The 12101-nt window shown below is 41.5% G+C and overlaps 1 protein-coding gene across 1 annotated transcript in view; it reads left to right on the top strand.

Annotated features, from left to right (window-relative positions):
- Window positions 1-7968, top strand: part of FRZB (frizzled-related protein) — a 13427-nt gene extending 5459 nt beyond the window's left edge. Inside the window, exons 3-6 of the mRNA XM_009329672.1 lie at window positions 2806-2871; window positions 4919-5123; window positions 5363-5426; window positions 7025-7968. Coding sequence (XP_009327947.1) covers window positions 2806-2871; window positions 4919-5123; window positions 5363-5426; window positions 7025-7135 — 446 coding nt within the window. The 3' untranslated portion in view covers window positions 7136-7968. The remainder of the gene's footprint in view (window positions 1-2805; window positions 2872-4918; window positions 5124-5362; window positions 5427-7024) is intronic.
- Window positions 7969-12101: the final 4133 nt, after the last annotated feature.

The following is a 12101-nucleotide window of genomic DNA, read 5'->3' as shown; positions in this document are numbered from 1 at the left end:
AAGATGGGACTTCCCTTCAGCATCAAGAGATGCAGTACATTTTTATAGCCATCTTTTGTGAGTGTTCCCACTCCCTGGGGACAGCTCAACTTTGCAAGAAACACGCATCAATCAAATATGTACTTCCTTTGAAAGTCACTGTAGCAGGAGTTGGGAGAGGGGAGGTAGTAGCTCTGCGACTGACTTTATAGCTGACCTTGGCAAGTGACTCTGTGTTAGTTTCTGTATCTCTAAAGAGTAATTAGAAATAATGCAGCATTTTGTAAAGTTCTTTGAAATGTAAATTTGAAAAGCAGTAGGGCGACTAGGAGATACCCGTCATTAAGAACATGGGCAGGTCTATAATTTGTTTCTATAACAAGACTAATAAAATATATTCCTCAAATTAATAAAATAAAATAATCCAATACCGTCTTAAAATTGAGGGAAATGTGAGGCTATGTATTCCTGTCTTGTAATTTAGACTATTTTATTCTACGTGTGCCACAGAGCAAAGTGCTGTAGAGCAGGAGAACATTAAAGTGTATGACTTGTTGGACGTGAACGCTGAGATGCCTGCATGAGTGTGGGTCACAGGAGCACATCTTCTATGGCCTGTTTTGAGGCATCTTATAAAACAGGCCAATTTGGCCTAAAGTATGCATGAGCTCCCACAGGCAGAAGGGAAGCCAAAAACCACTTCCCTTCTCTGCCTTTATTATTTTAACACAGTCTCATACAAAGGCTGAAGTCTGTAGGATTCTATATATAGATTCCTGAGGATGTGTTTGAAATTCAAGGAAACAATATCCTCTTCTTTTGGAAATGTTCTCCTTTTTCCTGTATTTTTTTTGTATTTTCAACTACAAAAATTCTTTCAATACAAAGTAAATAAAGATTTGAGAAGTCCATAACCATATGATGCCATCTCTTTTTTTTTAAATGCAGAAATCTTATACAGCAAATAAAAGTTCTTTTTCAAACTTTTCACATTGGATTTAACTAAGTCACTAGCTATATGCATTGTTATTTTAGAACAATGGTGTTTAGAAATAGGCTGTATTAAGTCTCCTTCCACTTAAATGCCAAGTCAAATGTCAAAATAGGTGACCACGTATACGTAATACTGGGACCTGCTGTTTGCAGTGGGCACAGTGGTAGGCTTGGAGGTGCAGATACCAGTCAGCTGGGCTTGACCATGCGACTCCACCAAACTCCACTTACACACTAGCTTGAAATAAGTAAATACTTGCATTAGAACAACCAGCCGTGAAATATCAGTGGTGTTAATGAACACATGGGTCTGGAGCTTCAGCCCCAGCACTCCGTGGGCACTGAAGAAAGTGTTTTTACCTCTGTTGTCGTTCCCAGCTGTCTGGAAGCTGCACCACTGGAAATGCTGCTCTGACAGTGCTCATTTGTATTGTCTTTTGAAGGCCATCCTTGCCGCCATAGGGCCTAATAATTTCCCTGTGTTAATTAAACGTGAAGTTCTGGGTCATAATTTTATACAGCAAACCCAGACAGCAGGGTGGCTCTGTGGCCTATGTTTGTTATTACCTGTGTCTGAATTCCACATGTGTGGCATGGGCTTAAATTATACTTGGGTCTGATGATCCACAGCGTAGATTTATCAGAAGGGTTGGTGGTAGCCTTTCCAGGCAGCTCCAAAACCGTATGTTTGAAGTGCCTTTTTTGGTTTGTTTTGTCACAGAATTGGTAAGATCAAAGGCAAACGTGCCAGTGGTTAATATTCTCCACATAGTGCTCCAAAATCTCCATCTAGGTCAGTCCTGTGCACAGTGTGAAGCTGTTGGGTCGACTAACCAACCCAGTCTGGAAAAGACTAATCTACAGTTCAGTCAAAGGCCATTTGCTCAAGGCTGGCTTTATTAATTGAGGAAGAATCTAGAGCAGGATCAAAGGTAACACTAAACACTTGCAGCAGTCAAGTGAGGCCCTTCAGCCTCTTAATCTTAAACTCAATCTTAGTCTTAAACTTAATCTCTCTTAAACCTCCTGCCAGACACTGCTGAAGAAACATGGTTGAAGTTTCATTTTGTCGGGACCATCCCAGAAGTGTTCAGGGAGCTACATGCCACTTGGTCCCACCACCCTCTGAGGTGCTTTGTCTGTTGACTGTAGCTCTTAGACACCTTTAGGTGTAAAGGGGCTGTGGCACTCTAAGAAATCTTATGGTGCAGTTCCAGAGATGGATTGTACGTTGAGAATTAGCCACAAAAATCATATTCCTTATGGTGAATGCCAGCTAGCCAGAATATCCCAATGTGTTAAACTGAGCTGAGATGTGTAGTCTCCAATCAAATGCTAAATCGTGCCCTGTCGCAGTATTTTCTTTCTGTGTCTGTATTACAGTCTGTATGATTAAAGGTGCAGAATGGAAGGCATTCAGTAAGTGTAGTACAGAAGAGAGAACAGCATTGTAAGGATATGGAATCGCAGCACCTGTGAGCACAGAAGAAACCAAGATGGAACCTTGAATTGGCTTAAAATGGAAGATCTTGTCACTTCAGACTCCAAGTCCTTGTATCTTTGTTGTTGTGGGGTTAGTTGGTTGTAGTATTTTTGATTTGGATTGGTTTTTAAATTTCAGCACGTCAAGTTTTCTTCTAGGAACCTTTGAGATCTCATGGGCAGTTCCATAACACCTTCCAGCAGAGCAGACCAGGAATACCCTGTGGGTTTTACTAATTCACTTGCCTGTAATAAACAAGTCAATTCAGTGCAGTTTTTGTTAGGCATGAGCCTGGGGTTTCGGGGAGATTGTCACTGAACATATTCTAAACAAAAGTTTCTGTCTTCTAGAGCGCTGCAAATGCAAACCTATAAAAGCTACCCAGAAGACCTATCTACGCAACAATTATAACTACGGTAAGGACAGCTGCGTGGCCAGCTCCTAGTGTTTTTAAGGGTAAAGTAAGGGGAAAAATTTTCATTAAAAAAGCCTATGGGCCCAATTACTGATGATCAATCCAATAGATTATTACAGAAGGAAGATGTGGCCTGAAACATTTCCAAATTAGAAGGATGGAGGGGATTAGCTTAATGTGTTAGTACAAGAGTGTCTTTGTTGACATTGAGAGTTATTTCAGTGTAGCGCAGGCATTTGAGGTTCGTGCACTTCTTTAGTGTGAAAAGTGATGTGGCAAAAATGACGTTGTGGGCTGTTATGCCTGAACTGCCTCTTTGATTTCCAGCTCCGACATGCTCTGCTTTCACAGGAAAGGATGTTTTTACTAACTTTCATGCCTACAAACTCACCATAGGACCTAACAGGCATACTAAGTTCTTTTCCTGTATCGAAGCCAGCAATGAGCATCTTGCCAGCTGTGTTATGCTGTCAGTAATACATGGAAAAGTGCACGGAGTCCGTATTATGTCCTCTCTTGTCCAGATTGTCCTGGTCTTCAGGGATATCAGAGGTCCAGGCTGCTACTTGTCTTCATACTGTTTGTTTTAAGCAAATTAAGCTGAATACATATCACAGGAATTGAACAATTAGGCCCATCCTTTTTCCTATTACTCATGTGAATAGCCTTAGGCTTGCTGAACTTAAAGACTTCATTTAAATGGTAGTAATTGTGTAATATTTATTAAGATTATGCATTTATACAACTATTATCAGATAAGCTTCTTTTAAAAATAAATCGTATTAAGAGCTAAAAAATTGTAATTGTATTCAGTCAAACATCATTGTTATTTTTTAGGTGACTAGTTGGTTTTATGTTGTTTTGGTGGATTTGTTTGGGAGATCTTTATAGAGTGACTATTCCCTAGCGGGTACCCCACCTGCACGTGGTAGAGTCGCTGAGTGTGCTACTGCCTATCTTTTCAAGCTTTTGAAATGAAAGAGGTTTCAAAATGCATTTGAAAGAACCCCAAACTAAAGCAAGATTTTGTTTTGAAATCTTAAGAGGTTTTAAGGAAGTGGATCACTTGGGCTAAATCGTGTATGTCAAATGCGTAACAGCTATTAATTGTTGGCAGCTGTATTTAATGTGGCTGCAATGCATGCTGGCTGATTGTCATTGTGGGCAATGCATGTGAAGAGAAGAGATATATAAGTCCATGGTTTTCTTTCTTCCATAGTACCTTTTTTGCACAGGTTAGAAGAAATTGGGAGTCCGGAGAATCTGCTATCTGTAATGGAAAGGGACTCTTGTTTGCAAGCTGTGGAAGATGTGGCATTCTCTAGAGCATGACCTCTGGATTGGCTTTGCATTTGCATGTGGTATCAGTTCACTGGTCATCATGAGAGAAACAAAAAGCATTGCCTTTGAAAGGCAACTTTCCCTCCTGTGCAACTTAAGGCATAAAGAAAGGGTGAGGGAGGAAACAATTAGACAGGTCATCAGGTCAAGATCAGGAGCCTTTGGACTTCATAAAGAGCAGAGCAGATTGGTGCTGGGTCACTGGAGAGAGAATAAAAAAAGTAAGGGCCTGTCATCCAGCAGAGGTAGCGATACGAGAAGTTTTAATGCACATTCACGTTTCGTGAAAGGTTGAGAGTGACAGATTAAGTTCGGTCATCTGTACTGCAAGTAGTCGAAGAGGGAGCAGTTACAGCTTGAGGGAGGAGGAGAGCGTACAAGGAATGAATCAAATATATAAAGTGGAAAGGGTGAAGAAGAAGGGATGCTAAAAATTAAGCCTAATTTAAATAGGATGCAAATCCAACTGGTGCATAACTCCTGCTTGTAACCACACTATTAGGAGGTATACTGAGCTACCTGCACCCTCTCGGAGGAGGATGAAGTAATGAAGTGAAGAGATGGGGGCAGGGACATTGCTGGAGTTCAGCTAAGCTTTTGATAATGGACCATGCAAAAAGACTACTCCCAGAGGTCACCAAGAACGGCTTGGGGGTGACCTGCATTATCTGCTGCTGCTAACTATACTCTTTGTGACTTTTTCCCAGTCATTCGGGCTAAAGTGAAGGAGGTGAAGACTAAATGTCATGATGTCACTGCGGTAGTGGAAGTAAAGGAGATCCTAAAATCTTCCCTGGTGAACATCCCAAAGGACACTGTAAACCTTCATGCGAACTCCGGCTGCCTGTGCCCACCGCTCAGCACCAATGAAGAGTACATCATTATGGGCTACGAAGACGAGGAGCGCTCCAGGTAACTCTTTCTGCATTACCCTTGGAGCATATTTTTTGTTGTTTGTTCCCCTGCCTGTAAAGCTGAACTTCAGAGCCATCAGCTAAGGAGAACGTGGTGTGACTCTCTGTACGGCTCGTTAGTGGTATTCAGGGGGGACAAGGCTCTCTGCAGACACGGAGATCTTAGTCTGGCATGTGTTGGGTTGTATAGCTTGTGCACATCTATTGATGGAGTAACTGGTAGTCTCTGTTGTGTAGGTTACTCTTGGTGGAAGGCTCCATAGCCGAGAAATGGAAGGATCGTCTCGGTAAAAAAGTAAAGGTAAGAAAATATCTCACCAAAAGTCAAGTGTTGCAGATACCATGAAACATCTACCTAATCTTTTCAAAATAAGGGAAGAAAATACATGTGCTGACCCCAGTTAATTAATATCAAGTATCAAAAATTAACTTGGTGTGTTATTTGCTATATTACTTAGAAATGTATGTCAAATAAACTAAAGGGATACAAAGTACACCAGTGTAGCAGCAATCAAAACCTCCGTCTCAAAAAGGCAAACAGTAGGAGTGTTTTAACTCCGTAGGCAAACTGTGCATTCTGCAACACACACCTGCTTAATTGGGATTGTGGTACTAATTAAAAAAAAAGAGGGCTTTACAGATGTTTTCCAGAATAAGTCAGAATTATACTTGCCAGATTTAATGTTGTTTAAATAATGTTCTCTTACCAAATTGTGTTGATTAACGACTATTTTAAACTTACCTTTCTGGTTTAGATGAGGGAGGTACATCATAAGGAAGTCATGTCATAGCGAATTGGAAGCAACGAGCTCAAATGCAAGCAATATATGAAAATATATTCTAATGTTTTCTGATATAAATGTATTCTAATGCCTTCCAAGTTCTGGAAGGATTGCCTTTTTATGTTTTGATGCACCGCAAAGTATCAGGAATTTCAACGTTGTTAGGAGTGTCATTTTACACAGAATATTCTTATTTGGACACAATTTCTCAGCCATGGATTTGACATAATGGTTGTGCCTGTGCAAACCAGCCTCCTCTTCCACTCAACACTTTCTTCAACAGCCTTAGTGGTGACTGGCAGGAAAATACTGTTCTGATTATAAATGCAAGCTTTTCTGTGCACATTTGTCACATCCACGGAGATTACATGAGTGAAAAGATATGGGGATCTTATTCCAAGTTGTTTGATTTGACAGAACTTGATGACATCCTTTGCTGTAGAGCAAATACCATGTTATTGCTGTGGGCTGACTTCTGCTTAGTTCCAGTTCTGGGGTGACAGTGTCATTTGTTGGGGTTTTTTTGGGAGCTGACTTATTTTCTCGCTTATGTCCTTGTGGCCCGCAACCCACTGCGCTCTGCCCTTGTGCCCAGCCTGGGGCTGCTGAGGACCACGCCACATTGCCACCCGCTTCTCATCACAATCTCCTTTTCCAAAAGCATCATCTGTTGTACCAACTATATTTATTATGTCTTTTTGTACTGCGGTTGCTATTACCTGGAAAAGGAAAAATAAATAAATAATAATAATTTTAAAAATAATTAATAAAAATCACTTGACTGTTCATCCTGCTTCCCCCAGAGATTGCACAGATAGTTTCATTTACATTTTATTATTTAGAAGTTGAGACACTTTTCTGCTGAAGCCATTATGCCTTGTATCAGCCCCTTCATTCACAGAGGCTACAAGAAAGCCAGGAAATGGCTTTTCTTTTTAAAGTGACTTTTGCTGATAACCTCACATTCCACCATTTGAGCCCAATGAAGGGTAACGTGATGGAAACAGCGACAGCTTTTATTTTTTTGCTGCTGTTTGTAAACACATGCAGTTGTTTTACATATGACATATCTTCTTCTGTACTTTCTTTTGTAATTTCTTTGCCTTTCAATATGCAGCGCTGGGATCAGAAACTCCGCCACCTTGGGAAGGGGAAGGGAGAGCCCGGACACAGCGATTCGGCTCCGAAGCCTGGCAAACCCAGCAGTGCCCGACAAGCACGTAGTTAGATGTGGGACGCCGTACGTTGACATGCAGTGGACTATCTACCAAGACTTCATTGTTGGAGCAGCAAAGGAGAAATTGCACTATTGCACGTTATATTCTATTGTTTACTACAAAATAATGTTTTAGCTTATATTAGTTTTTATTCTCCCTCTCGTTTTCTGCCTTTTTTTTTTTCGGATGTGTGCAAGCTCTGGAAATATATATTTTTTTTCTGTTACTAAGAACTGTAGAAAACTGTCCTTATGAGATGGGGAAAGATAGGGACATGTTGAATTTAGCATTTTATCTCCTGAATCTTCTTAAGGAGAAAATTCTGATGCAAGTAGGAATGAGATCTGGCAAAGACCATCGCTTAAAGTCATGACTCATGCTGGCTTCCCCCTTTCCCTCTTTCTTGGTCACTGTTTGCTGAAACTTATTGTGTTGGGGGGAGGTTGTTATCTGTTTTTAAATGCATAATTTTTTATTCTGAAATATATAAAGAAACGATGTTAAGAGAACTGTTTTAATCAGTACACCTTTGTTAAGTTTTCTTATAAATAAACCACTTGTGTAAGCCAAAGTCTAACTTAAAATATTTCCTGCGACAAACACGGTGTGCTTGTACACAGGGGACCTGGGTTTTCCAGTGCTCTGGACCTTTCAGGAAAGGTTGTATAGTTCTGTTACCGCAGGACGTAATTTATAATATACTACTTCTCTTATAACAGCAGGTTTTTTCCCCTTTTCTGTCTTTTCTTTGCTGAGTTGTAGGAGTAGACTGACTTACCAGGCCTGCTTCTCAGTACAGGTCTGCACTTTATTGTTTTGATTTTGTGGTGTTATTCTTAAATCTGTGCCTACATAAACAAGTGTTCAATGCTCAGTAAAATATGTCCAATAAAAGAATTGTAGTTGTCAACACAGACCTTATCTGACTTTTGAACCAACGTCATATTTTTTATATTACTGTTCAAAATATAACAAGAAAAAAAAGTTCATTTTTGTGCTTTTATAGAAGTCTTTGCAGACAGTGCCAACATATTTGAAATTATTGTCTGTTTTCCTATTCTCTCATCCTGAAAAGAAATTAAAATGGGGTAAATAAAAGAACAGTCCTCTTCGCTGTAGTCTACAGAGGGGAACCCACTCTACTTAAGATGCAAACGTCTGTTGTGTTCTCAGCTGTCAGTATTGTCTTAAGTGCATTAGGGCTGCCTTGTGTTAAGAAAACAGTGGTGCAGTTAGGTGTTTTGAAAATACGATGGTAAGTAAACACAGAAATATGTGGGAAAATTTCTAGTAATGCTATTTTAAGATTTCAGTTAATAACCAGAGGTCTCAGGGCAGGTTTTCCATTGGACTGGATACCAAGCAAGCTGAAACAGAACTGTTTCCTGCGACACTCAGAATCTTTTTTTTTTTTTTAAATGAAAAGTAAAGGGGTAGTTTAGGGGAAGTGTTGGCTCTGAAGGCTAGCAGTGGAATATTAAGGCTCCAGCTAGTTCAGTGGTTGCTCAGGGTACTGCATGGGCAGGCTTAGAAGCTGTGGAAGGACTTTCAAAGAGGAAGCTGAATTAGAAGAATAAGAGTCATTTAAACAGCAACAACAAAGCTATTCCCATTGGAAAACATTGCTCTGGTGTATTTTGAACATTGTAGTTTGGTGCTTCCGTTCTCATCTACTCTGTTGCCTGGTTCCTGTGTTTTCCAGCCATGCTACCAGCCAGCAGGTCTCTGACTGCGGTTGTCACAGTAGGTATGGCAAGCTGAACATCATCACTGAAGCAGCAAGTCCTATGAAGCCCATTATCAATCATATTTAATTATTGGGCTTTGGACTTCTGATTTTTTTTAAAGGAATCTGAATAGCAGGCAGTTAATGTGAGAAGGAAAATCTGCTGCACAAAAAGCCAAGAAAACCAAACTTCTGGGTAATCCTGTTTACTACTGTCCTCCTGTCCCCATTCTCAGAGCTTTCTGAAAAAAGCAAGGAAGTTTGTTGCTTTACATCTTGCTTAATTAGGTCTCAGTTTGAGACCCACCAAACCTCTCATGTAATTTAGAATTGGAGTCTATGGTGTGAAAATACTTTTTTCTGTCTTCCCCAAGTTGTGTTGAGCTTTGCTTTGTGCTTCCCCCTTGCTATCACCCCAGTCCTGCACTCAAAGCAGGTCAGTGTCTGCTAACAGGTAGTGTTTTACTCAGTTTAATTGTTTGTAATTGTCCTCCTTCCAATCCAGATACTCTTCCTTTATCTTTTAATCCCCCTAGCTAGGGTCAAAGGAAAAATAATGCTCTCTGGGGACAAAGAAAAGGAAAGAAATAGATCTACTTCATTAATTGATGAGATCCAGTTTCTGATCATCTTCAAGACCTTAATGTTTTATTTGCGAGGCTGAAACTCCTGCCCATTCTTCATGTGATTAACAAGCTGATGACCAGAAAGTGAGGCAGCTGCTTCTGGTGTCATTAACTGCTGCTGTTTAGCATTTTTCCAGTGAGGAGAGGAGGGTGTGGTGGCTTCCTCTGAAGGAGAGCAGAGGTGGTAGCGGTGGGTTTGCTCTCCTCTGCGCCATGCCAGCCAGGAGGACTGGTTACCTGACTCTCTTCCTTCGGCTAAGGGAGCAGTTGAAGAGGTAAGGGGGAGCTTGTTGAGATGCGTCTGTCTCTGTGAGAGCAAGGTCTTGGCAGCAATCACCCGAGAGCACCCTCGGATTGCTGAGCAGTAATGCTCATGGGTGAGGAGCGTCTTGGTCTGGCTGGGGCTGTTAAATGGAGGGGTTTCTAATACAGCAAGCGCTGGCGTGGCCGGGAATCCATGTGAACTGATGGTGCATTGAGCTGTTTTCTTTAGCTCTCTGGATCCGAGTTTGATAATGAGAATATCCATACTGGAGGAGTACGGTCTGGAGGCAAACCTGCTTCTGCTCACTGCAGCGATAACAGCATCTGAACTCAGGTGTCACCAGAGACGGAAAGCAGCTGTTTATGTTGTATCCTGCACTGTTCAGTGTGGCGTTAGTAAGCGACCTGCAGTTTGTGCAGGGCTCTGTGACTTGCTTCAGCAAAAAAAGACCTTGGATGGCTGTAGAGCAGCACAGCCACACCCAAGCTTCTAGCATGGGCTTTGATGGTGTGTCCCTTTTACATGGCCATCCGCGTGCTGGAGCGAAAGCTGTTTTCCCTGTTTCCCAAGCTCTTACATAACAGTATAGAGACAGTATATAGCTTTTAATCTTCCTTTTTTACCTGCAGTGAAACTACTTGAGGGTCAAGCCCAATCTGTTATGAAAACCTTTGTAGCTATGGAAAGAGTTCTCTATAACGATTAAGAGTATTTACTTGTTTCACTTGCAAATGCAGAGACTTTCTTTTTTCACAACTAGTTTGGAGGCAGCACTAAAATCCTATAAAAGGAGCACAAACAAAACCACATTGGACAGCCAGCTTACTAATTGTGTTCAACGTGGTTATTTTACTGGGTGATGCACATACCTACGCGTGCACATGTGATCAAGTGTCATGGGATGTATAGAAGGATTGATTAAAACCATGCCTTTCCCACATCTGGGTTATATTAGTCCAGAGAGAAAATATGCAGCTTAAAATCTCTGTGGATGATTAGCCTGACATGTTGCTTATCAGAAGGCACCCTTTCCTAATGCAGCTCAGCAGATGAGAAGGCAGGAGGAATAAACACCAAAGTTGCTTATTTGCAAGCAGTGTCTCTAGTTTCTGGTGGGGGTTGACTCATGGTTTTAGTAAATCTGCTCTTGACATGTTAGCAATGGCATGAAAATAACTGAGCTTAATTTCAGCCTGGGTATTATTATTTTGGTGTATAATTCCTTCTGTTAAAGCCAATAATAAGCAGAGTCTATATGGTGAGAACAACTTTCACATTAATGCTAATGAGAGTAGTAGCACAGTGCAGTTGAACAGGGTTGCAGGGAGAGCCAGCGCTGGTAGCAGTAGGCAGCCGGAGGGCCTCCTGCTTTCAGAAAGCCTTTGTTCGGAGGAAAATGCAACATCAGGATCCTCAGGGGGTGCGGCGGTGGTGGTGGGGCAAGTGGAAGGGGAAGATGTCAGCATTTTTAAAGGGAGGATAAAGATATCAGGCTATAGAATAGGACTCAACTGGAATCAGTTGTGGGTTTTTTTTCTTTTTATAAGATTCTAGTGTATCGAGCCTGAGAAAAGCATCAGTCGAGGGTAATATTGATGATGGGATGACATATGTCTACTCTGAGTTACATCCTGGGCAAATCCAGTGTCTGCTGGGAAGAGGTAGGCCGCAAGGGTCCCCAGCTTTGGGGGGCTGCCAGTGCCATTTTCTGGTTCCCCTGCACATTGCTGCTATTCTGGAAGATGCCAAAATCTATACCTTTAAGAGTTTGTATATTATAAATTAGGCAGGTAAGTCAATGAGATGGTAAGAATGGATGAACAATGAATGTTATTCGCTGGGGAAGTAATACAGCTAGGGATACTTAAATCCCGCTGTGCAGGAGATTTACTGGCTACTATTGTTTCCCTTCCCTCACACGAAATAACCCAAACCCCGTATCAGCTGGTAATGTCTGCTCATGGTGCAGTCTGATAGTCTGCAGAGCGCCAGCAGTTGGGACCCCTGGCTTGCCTCCCTGCTCTCTGGCAGTGCTGCTGTATAACTTAAAAAGAAAAAAGCCCTTTGCTTCATCTATAGGACAGTACAATAGCTCTGTCCTGCTGGAGAGAATTTAATAAGTTGTTCTGCCATCCTTGGAGGGGGGATTTTCATTCCCTCCATAACACGGTACAGGTTATTTGATTATTATTCACTTTGGACGGTGGTGTTGGAGCATGGGTAGGTGCAGACTCTGATGACTGCTGTCTTGCTGCACGTGAGCCGTGGCTAGCGTTTTCTTTGCGCTTCTGTGCTTTGCAAGCCTTCAGCAGTAAAATGAATGAACAGACGAAGGAGAACAAAATGTAACCATCCCTGCA

The sequence above is a fragment of the Pygoscelis adeliae genome, unplaced genomic scaffold, assembly GCF_000699105.1.
Source record: "Pygoscelis adeliae isolate BGI_AS28 unplaced genomic scaffold, ASM69910v1 Scaffold7, whole genome shotgun sequence".
Classification (NCBI taxonomy): Eukaryota; Metazoa; Chordata; class Aves; order Sphenisciformes; family Spheniscidae; genus Pygoscelis; species Pygoscelis adeliae.
This window is presented reverse-complemented; position numbering and strand designations above follow the sequence as displayed.